Here is a 19,578-nt window from a genome sequence, read left to right on the forward strand (position 1 = left end):
TCTGACTCCTATTTAGTAAAATCTGCTTTTGATACAGGAAACTAAAAATGGAAACTGTTACATAGCTAGTCAGCAGGATTTTTTTTCTCTCCAAAGTATTCGGTTTGCTATATTTTTTATAAAAAGTGTAATGTTAGCAAGGGCTTGTACGTGAAAAAGACCATAATAAATGTATAGTTGACAACATCTTAGGATTAAATACCTCTGAATACTCTACGCACTATGTTTAGGAGAACAAATAAATGAAAGTTATATACATTAATGCATCTTAACATGTCGCTGTGTTACGTTAGAATCGAAACATCTCATATCGACACATCTATTCCACAACCAAACTAGCCCACATATAATCAGTGGCGGAGCCAGAATTCTGAATGAGGAGGGGCCTTTCACAAATATGTATATATATATACGAGTGTGTGTAAAAAGTTGAATTCATAACATGTTGACATATGCAATTTGTGTAATCCTCACAAAACTGAAAAAATTCTCTTAAATTCAATACTAAGAAGAAAAAAATGTAAAAACCCAGACAACCAAGTAAGAGGTAGGTTGTGGAAGGCTAAAGAAAATACAAAGAAGTAGAAAAAGAAGGACAAGGGGGAGAGGTCTGCAAATAAAGAAGGTGGGTTGCTTTAGAAAATTATAGGATGTATATTACTGTTCGGTGAGAGAATTGAACCAGAAGTGGTGTTGTTTTTTCCATTTAAAATTGCACATCTCTTTTAAAACTTCCCTGCCAAACTTATTGTTTCATTAGACAGCTGAAAAGATTTAAAATCAAAACAGCTTAACAATGTCGTTTGCTTCATCTTCTTCCATGAGGTTCACACCTCATATGAAGTCAGGATGGACTGAGGACTACCCTAATTCCTTGGTGGCTCCGCCCCTGCATATAATCGACAAAGGTAAAGACTAAAGCAAAACTTGTTATTTAATTTCCTACATTAATTTGAGGATTTGTAGAAGAAACTTACGAGGATGATCGAGTTTGATGCAGTTCTCCATTGCAGGCTCTCTCTCTAGCTTGGAGGGAACTTTGAGAAGGAGAAATTGCTCGCCCTTATTATATAGTTATAGCTAGCTACTGTTGGAACCTTGTCACGGATCATAGATATGCCAATAAATCACCAATACTACCAACAAACAATGTGAACAACAGAACCATAAACCTCAGTATAAAACCAGTCAAAACATACCTGCAGAACTTGAACTCGAAGAAGCCATAGCAGCTTCACCACTAGACAATCTTCTCCTCTTTAGCAAAACTAGAGAGCTCTTTGAACAATAGGTATTCAATACAAGATGAGCCGTATCTTTGCAAGAGCAGTGATTGTGGTTATATACAGCATTAATCCAACACATTCTCCTATTAGAATTAGTGTTAGACACTAAAACAAAAACCATTTTACACAATGAGTGTACAAGATCAATCCGAGAAGGATCCAAAACCTTTTCCCAAAGTAACACTAAAAACACTCATAATCCTACAAGAAATAGGATTTACACAAATACTTTATCAAGACTTTTCCATTCAAAATTCATCCAATATAACAGCTAATCCACAATCATGTTTTTATACTCATATTCTAACAGCTACTTCTTGTCTCCTTGATACTTTACGTCAAATTTTAGCTTTGTGTTGGGTCCACAATTGATAGAGAGCGATGGGACCTAAATCATACGAGTATATACGTTGTTAATTAGAAGTAAGCTTGGCTTAATTAGCCAAAAATAAGAATTTTAACCGTCTAAAGTACACAGATATACGTTATACAAGTATATACATTACTATTATTACACTAAATTTATCTAAACTACAGTCTAACTTGGGTGCGATGGGTGGAGCACACTGCTGCAAATCAAGAACGTTATTGAACCGTTAAATCTTTCCAGAATTTCAGTTAGCAAACAAATCAGTTTTTTCTCTGAAATCACATACTTCTGTTCAAAACACGGCTCATTTGTCCACCGGGCTTCAGCTAATTCTGCAGGATCGTAAGCCTTCCGCATCAAATGAGTTTGGCATGAGGTTACAAGTAGACGAAGAGATTTTCACAACTTTTGGTGATATTAGTGATGGATTTCATGCTTTACTACAAACACTAGCCGTGCGTGGATATAAGTGCAAGTAACTAGAGGTTTTGGACGATTAACCACGCGGATGGAGAATACTTGCCCGAAGAGTAAAGCTCACTCTGATAGATTTTCTCGAAATCCTTGGTGACGAAACAAATTAAACTTTCGCAGAATATTACGGCAAAGCATGAATGTATCTGACTACTAAGGGAAAGGACCCAAAACTATATGCCGATTGGCATGACGGTAGCTAATTAGATGTGGCCTTATAGTCCTCCTGCCAATAAAAGCTGGTGCTAACTGGGAAAATGAATACATTAGCACCAAAACAACTGTCAGATATATGTCAATACATTTTATCCCTGCCATCTAAAACCTCACGTATGAATTTTGGATTTTATAAGAAATAGAAAATTACCTGTCTTATTTGGTAGCGCAATTGAATCTTTCGTCCTTGATTATTTGCATGAAGTTAAGAAGGATCTCAAACAATATAAGTAAGTGTTCCTGGAAATTTCCGTAACCAAACAAATCAAATTTTCTCAGAAGTGACCGTGGCAAGATGAGGGCTCAACAAATATGCACATGTTATGAGAAACAACAACAACAAAGCCTTTTCCCACTAAGTGGGGTCGGCTATGAATTTATTCAACTAGGGGAATAAGGGCCTACGCACCTGGCGCTACTGTATTTCGAAACATGTACAGCTTCAGAAATTCGCATGTTGATCGGTGACTTACTATGTGAAGCACACTAATCATGTGTAGGTATTGATGCAATAAGAAAAAAAAATGGATTTCGTGATTTGCAGTAAAGTTGTAGCCACAAATGAATTTAGTGAAAATAGTTAGAAGTTTATGAATCAAGTATGAATAGTACATTTGCCAGAAAAGGGTCATGCAAGCTATTTCTAGCTACAAAATTCGTATATAGATACATACACATGTAAGCAATTACAGCCTTGGCTTTATTTTGAACATACAACAGATTACAGCCTTGGATTTTACAGCATGAGCTAAATCCACAATTCCAATTCACGATCATGTATATTTAGCAACGTTACAAAGATATTGACAAAGGCACAATTGCACAGTGCATACCGGAACCCTAGTAGTAAGCCAGAACAGTATATATGGTTTGAATGAAGGTCATGCCTAGGATCATAAGAGCAGCAGCAAATGACAAGATTGACCACGGATTGTTAAAATAATCACGCCTGAGAATTGTTTGCCATCTGTTCCACCGGTCCTGATAGAATGCATTCACATTCTTGGTGAGTTCTGCGTAAGAGAAATAGCCGGGAATAGTGTCATTGTAAAGCCTAGTGAAGAAACAGGCAATGTCCTCCTTGCTCAGTACTGTAGTTATAATTCCTTTCTGAATGAGAAAGTCTACATCTTTGCTAGAATTGATAAGGTTATCCAACACCACAGCGTAAGAGGTAATATTAGAAATCGAGATGCTTGGATTACACTGCTCGTAAGCGATGAGGTTTCTGAAGAGAGACTCTCCATTTTCTCGGATGTTTACTGGTGGAATTTCCATCACTCCGTTCTCGAAGGTTATATCAAGCATGTTGTCACCGGTGTTTCTGATTTTGAATTGGACTCCAGCTTGTAGAAGTTCTGTTACAGAAGGAATTGGTTCCCAATAACTTTTAAACGTTAATTGTAATTGCGTATATGAGCCAAGTAAAGAGTGTCGTATGATGTGAAGTAAATGTTTACTTCCTGATTTTCCGTAAAGCTGTGTAGACTGTAAGAATGTGGAATTCCTGAAGAAGTTGAGAGCAAGATGAGACAGAGAATAGGCCGGTGGTTTGTCATTATTTTCCCTTGTGTGGTGGAATAAACAGTCAAGAACCTTCCAAGGAAGCTGGTTTTCGAGTAGAAACAAGTCATTTATAAGTGCCGAGTGCATCCATAACGTATAGAACACAGGATCATCTTTGTCACTAGGCACCACTCTCGCATACTTGCGAAAGAGTTCTATAATAAAGCAACCATCAACCACCATCATTTCTACAAACTTTTCACTACTCATATCAATTTTTTCACCATAGCAATCACGACAATGTTGTTCTATACTTCTAATTAGTTCCACAAGGTACTCCAACCTGGTCTCTGAAGTTGGTTTTCGATCAAGGAGGCAATAAAGATACCATAGTTTAATTTCTTCCATGACTTGCAGGTTCTTTTGTCCATGGTGAAATGGCCCTATTGAAACTAAATTTGGAAGAAAAGCTTTTTCATTATGCCTGCGTAGTACACTGGGGATTCTAAATATGCAAGTACAAGCTGGTAAAGGAGGTTGCTTATGAAGCTTTCCTCGAATCGAGGATGCTATTAACTCCACTTCATGTCCATTTCCACTCGAGGTTTGCGCATTCGCATTATTTTCTGCAACCACATTTCCACCACGATGACTAATTAGCATCGTGTAGAGATCATTAACGTTCTCTACCACCATGAACTCCCTTCTAACTCCTAGTTAGATGGATTCTGCGTTTAATATAGGAAATATGGAAATTGTTACCACCGAATGTCAGGAGAAGTACAAAAATTGGAACAATATAAGATCAAACAGCTTTAAATATATATAATCTTTGTAGCAGGAAAAAAAAAACTAATCTGATTAATGTCTGCATGTAACACTAGTTTGTTTCATACTACTCGCTAACAAATCATGCGTATAACTATTAAGATAAATCAGGTTTCTAATATATAATTAACTCATCAAGAGTATCCCACTATGAAAAAACAAATATTTATCTTTCTCTTGTAATTTTTACTTATGATATCTAATGAACAATCTTTATTCTTGCAAACCCTACATGGAAAACCAAAATCTAATTATCACATTAATCCCCGAAAATTTTAGCATGAGATGATTGAATCACTACATGAGATTGATACATATGAAGAACAGTGGAGGATATTAATTTGGATTGAAATTCGTTTAACAATCTAATAATTTACAGTGATTTTCAATACACATGGTAAAGAGAAAACACTTGTTTGCACGTTTATATATATATATAAAGGTCAAGATAATAATGTTTTCTTACCTGGTTGTATAATTTGTTGGAGAACCTTATGAGATGATCAAATTTGATGCAACTCTCCAATTGCAGGCTCGCTCTTTTGCCTTGAAAAAAAATCACAGAAACAAGGAAATGTTGATCCCTTTTTTTAGGCCTATGAAAGACAATTAATTGAACAAAAACCAAAAAATCCGAAAGAAAACGAAAGTGAAAGAAGCCCTGTGGGAAAGGCTTGGATAAAAATAGGCCAACGAGTACAAGCTAAACCACAATTATTGGGTCTACAAAACACAACACAAAAAATAACAGATTGGGCCAACAACAAAGAAACAGATCAGTAGACATTGGAGATTCGGATCTTCTACAATGCGAATTTGTATTTCATGGGGACGCGCTTGTAGCCGTTAGGTCAACGGACATTCTTCTCAGAAAATTGATTAAATGAGAATTCACACCGAAAATGCACATGTCGATTCATAAGTATAACAAGAAAGCATAAACAATCACAAGTTAAATGGATTCAACATTCTGCATGCAAGGCTCAAACTGTAATAAATCTTCTCAGAGTTCTTGTGGTAACTAAACAAATCAATTTTCTCAAAACTGACCATGTTAATTAAGAGGAGAACTCAAAATAAACACAATGGTATATATTAAAAATTAGCATGATGTATCAACAGGTACAATATTAACTTAAGAAATTTATAACTTAAAAGCTAAAGAGTGCTTAATTAGAAATTAGAAGTAGACGGGGATAATTTTATGGGCATTCTTTATCAATCTGAACACTAGCGGAGCCAAGGTGGGGGCAATGGGATTCCTTGACCCCAATAACCTTGTGGCCAAATTGTAGGCTCTTTTCGGCTAACAATAAAAGGCGAAGGAAAATTGAAAGGCCTAGGGCCTTTTCGGTGCCGACAGCCCCAAACAAGAAGAAGAAGGAGCTGCTGCTCTATTTGTTAGCCATCACTCCATCAAAGTTGTCGTTGTTGTCAGAGCTTTAGAGTACATTGACTGTGGAGAATATACCGCCGTGAATCTATTGCCTGGCAACTTCCAGATCATTAGACTCGCGTTTTCAGCCTGCCTTGTCTAGGGCGTCGAATTGGCGGACACTCCATCGTCATCGCTCAAAGTACCTAGCGCCGATTAGTTTGTGGTTACAATTGAAGGAGTTGAAGTTGGTTCCAGATTCGCACATGCCATTCTAAGAGGTGGGCACGGGTCCGAATCCGGTGTCATCGAAGCTCTTGCTCTCGGGCCAGACATCGGTGTCCAGTACTCCGATGATGACATCATCAGTCGAGTCTGATTAGGGCATTGTCTCGATGGTTTGGCCGAGTTTGAGGAACTCTGAGGTCCAAGTTGTATGGAGCTCGTACTTGAGTTCAGGAAGCATGGAGAGTACTCCAGGTTGTGAGCGACGCCGCTTGCTTTGGCGTTAGCCTGGTGGAGAAGTCATGGATGGCACTTACTGGACACGAATTCTAGAGCGCAAGCCATGACAGTATACTCCTGACCCTATCGTTGTAAATTTCTGACTCCGCCAATGCTGAAGGCATGCTTCATGCATATTCGTATTTAGGCGATCCATTAAACTTTCCTCGGTTACACGAAACACGTCCTACAAGGACAACATCCATTAGATGTGCTTATAATACTACCCCTCATGCAATCATCTATAACGTTTTGCAGGGTAGGGCAGTGCTTGTGGCAGCGAGGTTTACTGTAGTTTGTTTGACTACTCAAATCTACTCCATATTAGTTTCTTGATCATTGGAGCTATGTACCTGATTGGCAAACCTCTGTAATTGTTTGTGAAGTTCAATGAAATACCACTCTATTGCTTCTGTAAAAAAGAATAAATAAATAACAAACTGTACAATGTTAATAATGTATAACATTTGCATTCAAGGTCTAGTCAGTTGACCAAGATAATGTGTCCGGCCCATCCCCATTGTAGCTAAGTTTGAATCTCCTTGTAAATTAGGGCATTTTAGAATATTTTGCCAAAAAAAAAAAAGCATGGAAACATTTATTTTGGTGTTAAAAGTCTTCTACCACTACAACCAAGATAGGATCCAATTTACTCTGCAAATGTTTATGTTGTTACTGAATAGAATAATCGAGTTGATAGAACAATTCTTGCAAAGTCACATGATTGTATTCCGACAAACAAGGAGGACAATCAGAGCCATGTTGAATTTCAGGATTTCTGCGGCACATTTGAAGTGAATAGGCAATACCCTATTACTTGAAGAGTCTTTTTATGGTGGTACTGGATGAATTTGGAAGTAAATAGCGCATTGTGTATGATCAAACAAAGCGAAATAAAATTTCGGTTTTAGATCTTGGCTCTTGAAGTGGATCAAAACTGTGACGCAGGAGACTATGTCTGATTCAAAATGATTAGTTGAAAATGGGCTTTTTGATAAGTTAACTTTATGGGTGTGTTTGTTGCATTGGACTGTCTCGGACTGGACCAGCTTCAGGGACTAAGTTGGACTGTCTTAGACTAGACTAAGCTGGACTAACTTAATGAAGCACTTGATGCAGTGTCAGATTAAGAAGCTGGATTAACAATAAATTATTATTATTATTATTATGTTTTAATTTATTCTCTATTAAAAATATCAAATGAATAGGCATAGCCCTCTTCTTCTTCTTCTTCTTCTTCACGAATTGCAGGTGCTTTTGCAACTTGGAGAATTATCAAACTTTCAACGACTCAAATTGATAGGCAACCAAATGCCTAGTTAGAGAACCCGAATGTAGAAAACCAGAAAAAAAAAAAAAAAGCCAGTGCACAAGCAAATCAACCACAAACAACACAACCAAGAACAACCCAGAAGTTGAAAATTAGAGAAAAATTACCAGAAAAGCAGTACTCGATTCAACTTCCCAACTGAAAACAGACACAAATTTTCAGCTGAAAATAGTTCTAATGCATAAAAATCTTTCTTCACAAATTTTCCCACAAGATACCAATTAACCCATCCATTAATTTCAGTCAATAAAACATCATAAATGACCACAATAACACCAAGATAATACGCCAGAATAAACTGCAAAAGCCAATGCCATTTGGCCTTCCCGATTGACAAATTGAAAATCAAGGATTCCTATACCTCATGGCGACTTTCTGTGGTCTTCGTATTTGTTTCCTTGTCTGCCAGTTGAGAGAGACCTGCAAATTTAGTGGCTCTTGCAGTTCTGAGATGAACACCCAAACCCTGCACACTTGCTGCAATGGGCATGGCTTTCTCAAGATCTCGTAGTGGAACTGTAAGAAAATGGGGAGGTTTTGGATAAAGATTAAACCAAAATATGATATCAAATTTCTAGCAAAACGAAAGCAGGGAATGAAGAAAAAAATCACTTCAACTTACAAAAACTTATCAATCAATTCATAAAAGGAAAAATAGCAGATAAATGGAAAACAAATGGGTAGTAATCAAAACCCAAAAATAAAAACCCAGAAACCAATCAAATATGAGAAATCAATCAAACCCACAAATCAATCAAAAACAACAATCTATCAAAACCCAGTAATAATTTCACGAATCTTCAAAACAAAATTGAAAAAAAAAACTAAGAAGAGAAAGTGGCAGAGGAAACCGTGATTTACGAGGAAGTGGCAGTGGTCCTGGGATGGTCCGGCGAGGTTGTCAAGCAGGATGAGGAGTCGAGCAGAGCGATGAGTCGAGTGGAACAACGTGAGAGAAAAGAATGGTCTTAGCAATCCGGTGGTATTTGGGGGGTCTCGCTATAACTATCTAGCGAGCCCCGTAGTCGAGGCGAGTGAGGTTTAATCCCACTAAAGCTAGTCCCTTCCTCTAACAAACATGGGACTACACTAACACCTAATCTAGTTTAGTACAGTCCCATTTAATGAGGGCAAACAAACGCCCTCTATAGAGACTCACAAACCCACTGCAAGTCCGTGGAAAACATTAGGAAGGCAACAAAATTTTCTTGATATATTCGAGGATAATGAATTTCCATGATTGAATGTTCCTCAATGTAACACCACTTTTCGACGTGAAGCAGTTTCCAATGCAAAAGTTTAAAACAAAATTCCAATCCGCTATCTTGATGTAGGACTCAGGAGTATACAACAACAACAACAACAAAGCCTTTTCCCACTAAGTGGGGTCGGCTATATGAATCATAGAACGCCATTGCGCTCGGTTTTGTGTCATGTCCTCCGTTATCCAAGTACTCTAAGTCTTTTCTTAGGGTCTCTTCCAAAGTTTTCCTAGGTCTTCCTCCACCCCTTCGGCCCTGAACCTTTGTCCCGTAGTCATATCTTCGAACCGGAGCGTTAGTAGGCCTTCTTTGCACATGTCCAAACCACCGTAACCGATTTTCTCTCATCTTTCCTTCAATTTCGGCTACTCCTACTTTGCCTCGGATATCCTCATTCCTAATCTTATCCTTTCTCGTGTGCCCACACATCCAACGAAGCATCATCATCTCCACTACACCTACGTGTTGATGCTTCACCGCCCAACATTCTGTGCCATATAGCATCGTCGGCCTTATTGCCGTCCTATAAAATTTTCCCTTGAGCTTCAGTGGCCTACGACGGTCACACAACACACCGGATGCACTCTTCCACTTCATCCATCCAGCTTGTATTTTATGGTTGAGATCTCCATCAAATTCTCCGTTCTTTTGCAAGATAAATCCTAGGTAGCGAAAACGGTCGCTCTTTGGCATTTCCTGATCTCCGATCCTCACCCTAACTCATTTTGGCATCCGTTTGCACTGAACTTGCACTCCATATATTTTGTCTTTGATCGGCTTAGGCGAAGACCTTTAGATTCCAACACTTCTCTCCAAAGGTTAAGCTTCACATTTACCCCTTCCTGTGTTTCATCTATCAACATTATATCGTTTGCGAAAAGCATACACCAAGGAATATCATCTTAAATATGTCCTGTTAACTCATCCATTACCAACGCAAAAAGGTAAGGACTTACAGATTGTTGATGCACAAAAGCAGTGAAGACTTTGGTACAACAGAAAGTATTAAGTTTGTGATCTTCGCTAGATTGCTCCGGTGATTAGTGTAGATAAGTATGTAAATGGATAGAGACAGAAAGCAAACACAAGATGTACGTGGTTCACCCAGATTGGCTACGTTCACGGAGTAGAGGAGTTCTCATTAATTGTGAACGGTTTACACAGTACATAGGTTCAAGCTCTCCTTTAGTGAGTACAAGTGAATGATTTAGTACAAATGACATTAGGAAATATTGTGTGAGAATGATCTCGTAATCACGAAACTTCTAAGTACCGAAGTGTGGTATCGTCTTCACTTGCCTTATCTGTCTCATAGGTAGATGTGGCATCTTCTTCGGAAGTACTCTTCCTCCCTCCAGGGTGGTATCTTTAACTGGTAGAGATGCATAAGGTAATGTATCAATTTCACTTGATGCTTACTTGTAGTTTCATGCTTGGTCAAGCGCGATACAAACCATGTAGTAGAAGTCCCCTAAGTCGCCGAGCTAGGGGATCTGCTGAAAGAGGTGACAGAAAAGGTAAGCAATCAGAGCTCCAAGCAATCAGTCCCAGATCAGAAGTTTGATTTCGAGTTTCGGCTGATTGTTCTCATTCTCCCTATCTTGCAGGCAGCATGAAGGATAAAGAGAAGAAAATGAGAAAAGGTGATATGAGATACTTTTGCTTTTGAAAAAGTAACTTTCCACAGGCTTATTCTTGAACTGGGCTGGAGGGTTTTCTGGTTTCCTCCAGAGTATAAGGCCGTCTGAAGAATTTAAGGGTCAAAACAAGTCCATCAAATCTAGAGTACTTTCGACCCTGCTGATATGGGATACTTTTGCTGTTGACAAAGTAGTGGATGTATCGACACGTGTTCTGTTACGCTTGTCTCCACATGCTTCCTTGTATCCTTCTCACTTGCCCTATCTGTTCCTCAGGCAGATGTGGTATCTTCTCTGGAAGCATAAGATGTTGAAGATGAGTACTCGAGAGCAATGCCAGGTAAGTAATCAGGTAAGGGGTTCCAGGCAGTCAGTTCCGGACTGGAAGCTTGATTCCAAGTGCTAACTGATTACTCTCTTTCTCCTTGTCTTGTAGGTAAGAACAAGGCCAAAGGAAAAGACAGGGAAAAAGCATGATATGTGATATTCTTGCTTTTAACCCTGATGATATGAGATATTCTTGCTCTGGTATAGCTTGTTTGCAGAGGTATTCTCGGGGGAAAAGAAAGCTGAGTATTTCGAGAGGCTTTGTTGGGAGTGCCCTCTCAGATATGGGGAAGGGTTGAGCATTTTTGCAGGTTTGCCTGTCCGTTGAGGATGAAGGTCGACATATATAGGAGTCTCCCTAACAAGTAGTAATGTTATTCCTTTACCCTGCTTGGTCATAGCACGGTAGTGGGAGCTGCCAGCTTCACGTATTTTAACTCTGTCAGAGCACTTTGAAAAAGTGGTCTGTGGTAACTGGAAAGCTGATGTTGCGTGTGAAGATTACAGACAAGCTTTATCCAAGGAGATCTGGCTCTCGAAGTTGAGAAAACGGTGTGAAGATTACAGACAAGCTTTATCTAAGGGGTTCTCGAAGTTGAGAAAGCAATGCCTCTTCGGTTTTCGACCAAGTAATCCTGTCGGGGATCTGTCTCTCGAGATTCGAAGAACAGTGCCTCTTCGATTTTTGAGAAAGCAATCCTGCTAGGAGTCTGGCTCTGGAGATTCGGATAGCGGTGTCTATTCGATTTTTGAGAAAGTAATCATGTTGGGAGTCTGGCTCTCGAGATTTGGAGGGCGGTGCCTCTTCGATCTTGAAGCAAGCAATTTTGTTGGGAGTTTTTTCTTGAATGTGAGTAAAGGTTAGGCCTGTTTGCTAGTCTACCTTGCCACGGAGCACAGAGGTTGATACACAGGGACTTTCCAATTATCCAGCAGTGGTCCTGTTCCTTTACCCTTGTGGGTAATAATATGGTAGCTAGACCTTCAAAATTTATGTGTCTAAACTTTGTTAGCGCTGTTTCTTTGCTATTCTTTTACCCTTCTTGGTCATAGCGATGTAATGGGAGCTGCAAGCTTCACGTGTCTAAACTTTGTCAGAGATCTTTGGCAAAGTTATCTGTGGTACCCGTGAGCTGATGTTGCGTGTGGAAAGTGGATGATTGAATAGTAACATTCACGTGCTTTCTACTTCACCATAAATCTTCAACAGAATGCCCGTAATTTCCGCAAAGTTGAGTGTGCATGTGACAGGTGCTGACAAGGCTGAAAAAGTAGGTGCCTCTTCGATTTCTGAGATCGGCCCTCGTAGTCTCTAAGCAGCCCAGCTTTTGAGAAAGCAAGCGCCTCTTCGATTTCTGCGATCGGCCTTTGTGGTCTTTGAGCAACCCAGCATTTAAGAAAGCAAACGCCTCTTCGATTCCTGAGATCAGCCCTCGTGGTCTCTTAGCAGCCCAGCTTTTGAGAAAGCAAACGCCTTTTCGATTTCTGAGCAGGCGCCTCTTCGATTTCTGAAGCTTCGTCGAGTGCAGATTTTTATAGAGGCTGGTATTAAGTTCCAAAGCACACCTGAATCTCCACCAGTAGAAGCTCCCTTCTTGCATTTCTAAGATCTTGATTTGTCCGACCTCTTCTCTCTTCAACACCTTTGAAAATGTCTGGCCCTTCCGACCGTCGTTTTAACTTGAACCTTGTTGAAGAGGTAGCCACGCCTTCTCTAGACAATATATGGCGCCCATCATTCTTATCCTCTACTGGTCCTCTTACCGTTGGGGATTCCGTGATGACGAATGATATGACCGCTGCGGTGGTGGCCAGGAACCTTCTCACTTTTTCCAAACGGTCTGATGAGTTAGCTGTTAAGGATTCTCTGGTTCTCAGTGTTCAGTGTGCAGGTTCTGTGTCTAATATGGCCCAACGCCTATTTGCTCGAACCCGCCAAGTTGAATCATTGGCAGCTAAAGTGATGAGTCTCAAATAGGAGATTAGAGGGCTCAAGCATGAGAATAAACAGTTGCACCGGCTCGTACATGACTATACTACAAACATGAAGAGGAAGCTTGACCAGATGAAGGAATCTGATGGTCAGATTTTACATGATCATCAGAGGTTTATGGGTTTGTTCCAAAGGCATTTATTGCCTTCGCCTTCTGGGGCTGTACCGCGTAATGAAGCTCCAAATGATCAACCTCCGATGCCTCATCCTTCTAGGGTTCTGTCCAGTACTGAGGCTTCGAATGATCCCTTTCCGGTGCCTTCTTTTTCTGGGGCTCTACCGACTGCTGAGACTTCTCCTAAGCAACCTTTGTGAAGGCTCCCTCTTGTTTGTTTATTTTGACTCATGTATATGTACATATTTGTAACTTATTGGAGATATCAATAAATAAGCTTTGTTTCATTTCAACGTATTGTGTTAAATACACCAAATCCTTCTTCACTAAGTTCTTTGAATTTTTCTTTTGTTGAAGCTTGTATGTTGAAGCTTTGTGAGTGGAGCATGTAGGTTGAGGTAGTGTTCCCTTAATTTCCCGAGTGAGGAAAACTTCTCGATTGGAGACTTGAAAAATCCAAGTCACTGAGTGGGGTCGACTACATGAATCTTAGAACGCCATTGTGCTCGGTCCTGTGTCATGTCCTTCGTTAGATCCAAGTACTCTAAGTCTTTTCTTAGAGTCTCTTCCAAAGTTTTCCTAGGTCTTCCTCTACCCCTTCGGCCCTGAATCTCTGTCCCGTAGTCGCATCTTCTAACCGGAGTGTCGGTAGGCATTCTTTGCACATGTCCAAACCACCGTAACCGATTTTCTCTCAGCTTTCCTTCAATTTCGGCTACTCCTACTTTACCTCGGATATCCTCATTCCTAATCTTATCCTTTCTCGTGTGCCCACACATCCAACGAAGCATCCTCATCTTCGCTACACCCATTTTGTGTACGTGTTGATGCTTCACCGCCCAACATTCTGTGCCATACAGCATCGCCGGCCTTATTGCCGTCCTATAAATTTTTCCCTTATGCTTCAGTGACATACAACCATCACACAACACGCCGGATGCACTCTTCCACTTCATCCATCCAGCTTGTATAGGACTCAGGAGTATGCATATGATAATATAAGATTGCATCGAACTCCTGTCACTAGCCACCAACTGCAAGTAGAATGGTGTCACCGCCCTTGGACTTGAGTCTAACGTAGAAGTACTTGAACTCATTTGTTTAGATTTAACTTCTTTAGTTTTGGGTTTATGTTTTCGAGCGTTTAAACTTGCATTGCAAGAGAATTTGCACCACAAGGTACGTTTTATAGAATAGAAAGATGAGAATTTGGTGTTATGTGAAGAATAAAAATCACACACCAAAAAAAAAAAATTAAAAAAATAAATAAATAAAAGAAGAAGGTGGTAATCGGTATAAAGCTACCAAGTACCAACTGATCACATGAGGATTAGCAGTAAAGTACCGGCTCTCTAGGGTGGGTTGTCTAGATCGGCATCAAGCAATCTTCAATGCAAAATTCAAAACAGAATTACAATTTCATGATAAATTCAAATCCGTTATCTTGGCAGAGGACCTAGGGAGGACTTAGGAGTAGGCCCTTGAGTAATTTTTTTCAACGATCCAAACTATTCATATTTCAATACATCATTTATAGACTTTGTAGAAAGCTACATAAATCATAACCATGAAGACATTAAAATAATAAACCATCATTTAATCCAACGGGCATATATTTCAAAAAGGCTTAAATGTCAAAATGATCCATTTGTTATAGTCATATGGCCAATTTAGTCCCCGTGTTTTCGATTTGGCTAATTTAATCCTTGTGTTTGTCTATGTGAGCCAATTACAGACATTTCATTCAATCTCTTTTAAAAAAAACAAAATCCATAAGAAAATTCATGTGAGATATACTTACCCTTTCTCTTTACCAAAAAAATGAAAATCAATGAGAAATAACGCATATAAGATATAAAACTTCCAATCTAAAAAATAATTAAGGTTGTGACATTGAAAAAAGATGGGATAACGTTAGGGAGGAGGTCGGGGGTTGGGAGGAGAATAATTTTTCTTTTAATTTTTTATTTTATTTTATTTTTAAATATTTTAAATCAAATAAATAATTTTATAATAGTTTATAAATGTTTTTTTTTACATAAATTAGATGGACATGTCCTTAATTGGCTAACAGAGATAAACACAATGACTAAATTGGCCAAATTGAAAACATAGGGACTAAATTGACCCAATGACTAAAACACATGGACTATTTTAACATTTAAGAGTAGGGGTGGGTTCAAATAACCGAAAACCGAAAAAAACCGAAAACCAAACCGAACCGAGGCCGAAAAAAATCGAACCGAAAAAAAACCGAACCGAAACTGCCAAACCGAACCGAACCGAATCTGGTTGGTTCGGTTTCGGTTTTTAAGGTTCGGAAACCGAACCAAACCGAACCGAACCGAATAGATATATATATTTAATTTTTTTTCAATATTATAAATACTTTAGTGATACAATCATAACAAGACATAAACTGTTACCAAGTTGGTTTGCTTGAAACTTTTCAAGCCCCTGCGCATGGGTTCGAATCCTCATGCCTCCAGGGTTTCAGAAATTTTTTTTAGTTTTTTTGAGCAATCAACAAACCTTTTAAACTTAAAATTAAATTTACTTAAAACCTGCTGCTGTGAGGAATCGAACCCCTTCCGTCCAGGGGGGATAATTCCTTCAAGCCAACTTGACTGTAGGCTTGTTGTTGCTATATCTGTACCAGTATATGATTTATAGGTATTCTAATCGCTAATGCTTTATAAAATTTGTTAAGTTTACAAACCCTAGCAGCCGTCACTCAAACACTCTCGCTCCTTCCTCAGTCTCTCTCTTCCTCATCCGCTGCTCTCTCTCCCTCATTCCTCAGTCTCTCTCTCCCTCCTTCCTCTCTTCCTCTCTTCAACTCTCCTTCCTCTCTTCCTCTTTCTAACGTGCCAAGTCCTCGTCGTCTCAGGTCTTATCTGCAATGCTTCCTTTCGTCGTTGCTGCTACCGCCATTGCTGCTCTGGCTCAGCCGTCAACGTTCACTTGGTCAGTTCTGGTTTTCTTGAATTTTATTGGATTTTGAATGGTCGCATGTCGAGTTCTTGTGGAATTAGCAACTGGGATTCTGTTTTTTTTTTTTTTTTTAGTTTATAGCAAGTCCAGTCCAAGTTAGCTTATTTTATATATGGATACTTTGTTTTTGCTGGGATAATTAAGGATTAAATTTATAAATTAATACTATTTGTGGATACCCTTTCGTATAGATTAATCTAAAGTCATTATCTTTAATCCTGGCTCATTTTAGTCAACTCTTAATTTCAGAGATTTTGGTTTAGGAAAATTTTAAAGCTCATGAGCTGGGACTGCTTGCATGTGTTTGCTTATAGGCACATGAGATGAGAGTCTAATTTTTTGTTAATTTAGTTTAGCAATGTATTAACTTAAAATTAATACAGGGTATCCAAGGATTTATATGCCCCTGCTCTTGGTGGGATCATGCTGTCAATTGGAATCAAACTTTCGATTGATGATTTTGCTCTTGCATTCAAAAGGTAATATCTTTGTTCAGTGTTGTGTATATATTCTTCTTACTGTCATTTATTTATCCTAATCTGTCAGTGAGGTTTTGAGTGTGCTTCCAATACTCTTTACTTCTCATCTGTTGCAGACCTTTACCACTCTCTGTTGGGTTTATCGCGCAGTATGTGCTGAAACCGCTACTTGGGGTACTAATTGCAAACGCATCTGGCGTGCCGAGGATGTTCTACGCTGGCTTTGTTCTCACCGCTTGTGTCTCATGAATATTGAAAAACCGTCCTAGAGAGATGGAAACATGTCATATTTTCTATTTCTATCTTATGTTGTGGTTGTTTTGCATTTTTTGGAGGAAAAAAAAAAAAAAAAAAAACCGAAAAAAAACCGAACCCGAACCGAAAAAACCGAACCGAAAAAAAAACCGAACCGAAAAAAACCGAAAAAAATATGGGCCGAACCGAACCGAACCGAAATTTCGGTTTGGTTTCGGTTTTGGCAAAAAACCGAACCGAAAAGAACCGAACCCAGCCCTATTTAAGAGCATCTCCAAATGAGACGTCAAATTCAAAACATCAAATTTAAATTTGATGGCTGACTTGGCAATTTGATATATTGTTAATATTTTCCTTCCACCCGGTATGCCAAAATTTATTGCTTCATTTATGTTTTTTTAAATAAAAATAATAAAAGTTGGGTTGATGTTGGTTTAAAAATAATACTTAAATGCTAGCATTTAAGGTAAGGCAAGTGGAATGCCTTTGAAAATAGTAAAAATCAAATTTGACATCTCCTTGTCCATGTAAGCTTAGCCTTCTTTTCCATGTCATTTTTTACATCTCAATTGGAGTAAATGGTACGTCATCTGTTACCGTTATAAGTCTATGTGGCATTTTTGACATCTCCTTGGGAAATAGTCTAAGCCTTTCAAAATTGCATGAATTTTGGTGGAAATGATATTTGAGAAAAAACCTAAAATATGGATGGATGGGTTGTCGAAATACATTGTGGAGTGAGTCCTACAAGAGATCCTTCAAGTAAGTTAATTTTTTTTGGATACCTTAAAGGGACTATTCCGTAATCCTTTCCAATAGTTTAGACCGTTGGTAATTCAATGGATCACTCTATTTTTGCTCTTCTATAATTCGACTAATGAATGAAATAGACTGTCTCCTAACTTCTCTAACGAATAAAATGGACAATTGCTATCCTAGCATGCAACGCATTTTGTTAAGCAATGTGACAATAATAGTGAATGTAGGTAAAATATTTTACTAACTTCGTAACTAATGAGCACCAGTTACCTTTATATTTTTAGAGATTTACTGAAAAGTTCGTGATAAGGCACCCCTGTTGAAGCACATAAATTTTGTTCCAACTAAAAGACCAATCTCGACGCAACACATGTCAACACCACAAAAAATCCCTAGAGTCCCACATAAACCACACACAACAACCGAGAACTCTCCTTAACTATAAAAGGAGATTATATTCCCACAAAGCTTTGTATGATCTAAGATTCCTTTATCTATATTTAGATCTAATTAATGATGAATATGCTTAAACCCATGTATCATGTAAACTCTACATTGTTAATAAGAACTCATTGATCTTCGTGGAAGTAGCGCAACTTAAGGTGAACCACGTACACCTTGTGTTTGTTTCCCTATCTTTACCTCTCTACACACTACCTTCACTTGATGACTGAAATAACCAATGGCAAAACAAGGAATTGTCAGGGAGAGTGGCAAAATGTGAGGAAGCCAGACTTGTGCCAGGGGGAGGCTGAAATGCCTTTGTGAGTCTTCCCGACCTTTGGAATTGGTGGATAACCGTGGCTTGCCATCAGTTATCACTCTTTCAAAAAAAAAAAAAAAGAAGAAAAAAAGAGAGTATATAATATCAATTAATTAATTATATTAATCTATATCAATTACACATATAAATTAATTTAAATTAAACTAACAAAAATTCATATAAATCGTCAATTACTTTATATTATGCAAATGAAATAGAAAACTTTAACGAAAAGCTTCCGATACTGTTCACTTTAACGAAAAACATCTTTTTCACTAAAAAGTCAATCCTGGTATTATTCAATTTACCCTTTATTTTGTCTTTATCGTTAAAACTTAAAGGTTTCAAGCTCTTTTCATTAGTTTTCTTAATGAAATAATGTAAATTTAATTATCAATTCAATAAATTTTACATTAACTTATCAATCAAACAAAATTTAATATGGGCTTGTTAATTGCTGTACTATTTGGAGGACAACTGAGTCGATTATGATAAAGAACACAACACAAGGCCTACAAGTAAGGTTCTAAAATACGCTACACGTTAGCCGGGCGGTGGGTTCGAGCCTAGCACCTAGAGGCCTAGGTGGATTTAAGTAAATTTATTATAGGGTGAAGTGTTGATTTAGTCCCTAAATTATCACTTGTGACAACCCGTCCCTACTTTTCACTGTAATTTCTTTTCCGTTGGTGTGAGTTGACGATTTTACCCATTTTTGGACAAAAGTGGAATCTGACGAGGACATGGTTTTCGGCTTTCAGTTTCATTTTCCTGGTTTCGTACTGAATTAGTACTCGTCGTTACGAACTCGTGAGCATGTGTTAGACTCGAATCGGATATGTAACGAAGAAGTTACGCTTAGTTAAAGTACGTTAATTACGGGTATTTTTGTACACGAGCGTACAAATTTATCAATGCTTGAAACACTGTAGGGAGGCATATTTTATACATAAAAAATTGTACAAAATCCACCAATCCCTTCCTTAATTGGTGGATCTGGTTCCCTTCACCAATCAAATCCTTCCAATCCTTCTCCACCATTCACATATCTTCCCTCTTTTACCTCACTAATCAGAAAGCAACTCTTACTCTCTCTCTCCCC

General features: G+C 38.4%; 2 protein-coding genes across 3 annotated transcripts; one reads left to right on the top strand and one right to left on the bottom strand.

Annotated features, from left to right (window-relative positions):
* Positions 1–2,317: 2,317 nt before the first annotated feature.
* LOC126605111 (UPF0481 protein At3g47200-like) lies at positions 2,318–5,312 on the bottom strand. 2 transcript variants are annotated; one of them, XR_007616842.1, is made up of 4 exons: positions 5,147–5,312; positions 3,180–4,580; positions 2,498–2,586; positions 2,318–2,379 (listed from the first exon to the last, which is right to left on the bottom strand). XR_007616842.1 is itself a non-coding variant. In XM_050272468.1 (2 exons), exon 2 carries the CDS (start codon positions 4,546–4,548, stop codon positions 3,187–3,189), a length of 1,362 nt encoding a protein of 453 aa, XP_050128425.1. In that variant the 5' UTR covers positions 4,549–4,580; positions 5,147–5,312; the 3' UTR covers positions 3,026–3,186. The 2 variants fall into 2 exon arrangements, 1 of the variants encoding a protein (XP_050128425.1); XM_050272468.1 differs by lacking the exons at positions 2,318–2,379; positions 2,498–2,586 and having other exon boundaries at positions 3,026–4,580.
* Positions 5,313–15,707: 10,395 nt separating this feature from the next.
* LOC126605118 (probable sodium/metabolite cotransporter BASS3, chloroplastic) lies at positions 15,708–17,024 on the top strand. The gene is made up of 3 exons (XM_050272479.1): positions 15,708–16,193; positions 16,604–16,699; positions 16,816–17,024. Exons 1-3 carry the CDS (start codon positions 16,129–16,131, stop codon positions 16,946–16,948), a joined length of 294 nt encoding a protein of 97 aa, XP_050128436.1. The 5' UTR covers positions 15,708–16,128; the 3' UTR covers positions 16,949–17,024.
* Positions 17,025–19,578: the final 2,554 nt, after the last annotated feature.

The sequence above is a fragment of the Malus sylvestris genome, chromosome 15 (genome assembly GCF_916048215.2).
Source record: "Malus sylvestris chromosome 15, drMalSylv7.2, whole genome shotgun sequence".
Taxonomy (NCBI): Eukaryota; Viridiplantae; Streptophyta; class Magnoliopsida; order Rosales; family Rosaceae; genus Malus; species Malus sylvestris.

Bases quoted from the DNA above. Each gene is read 5' to 3' on its own strand.
- LOC126605111 (XM_050272468.1), bottom strand. From the start codon at position 4,548: ATGGTGGTAGAGAACGTTAATGATCTCTACACGATGCTAATTAGTCAT.
- LOC126605118 (XM_050272479.1), top strand. From the start codon at position 16,129: ATGCTTCCTTTCGTCGTTGCTGCTACCGCCATTGCTGCTCTGGCTCAG. The intron at 16,194-16,603 runs GTCAGTTCTGGT...AAATTAATACAG, and splicing joins CAGCCGTCAACGTTCACTTG to GGTATCCAAGGATTTATATG. The intron at 16,700-16,815 runs GTAATATCTTTG...CATCTGTTGCAG, and splicing joins TTTGCTCTTGCATTCAAAAG to ACCTTTACCACTCTCTGTTG.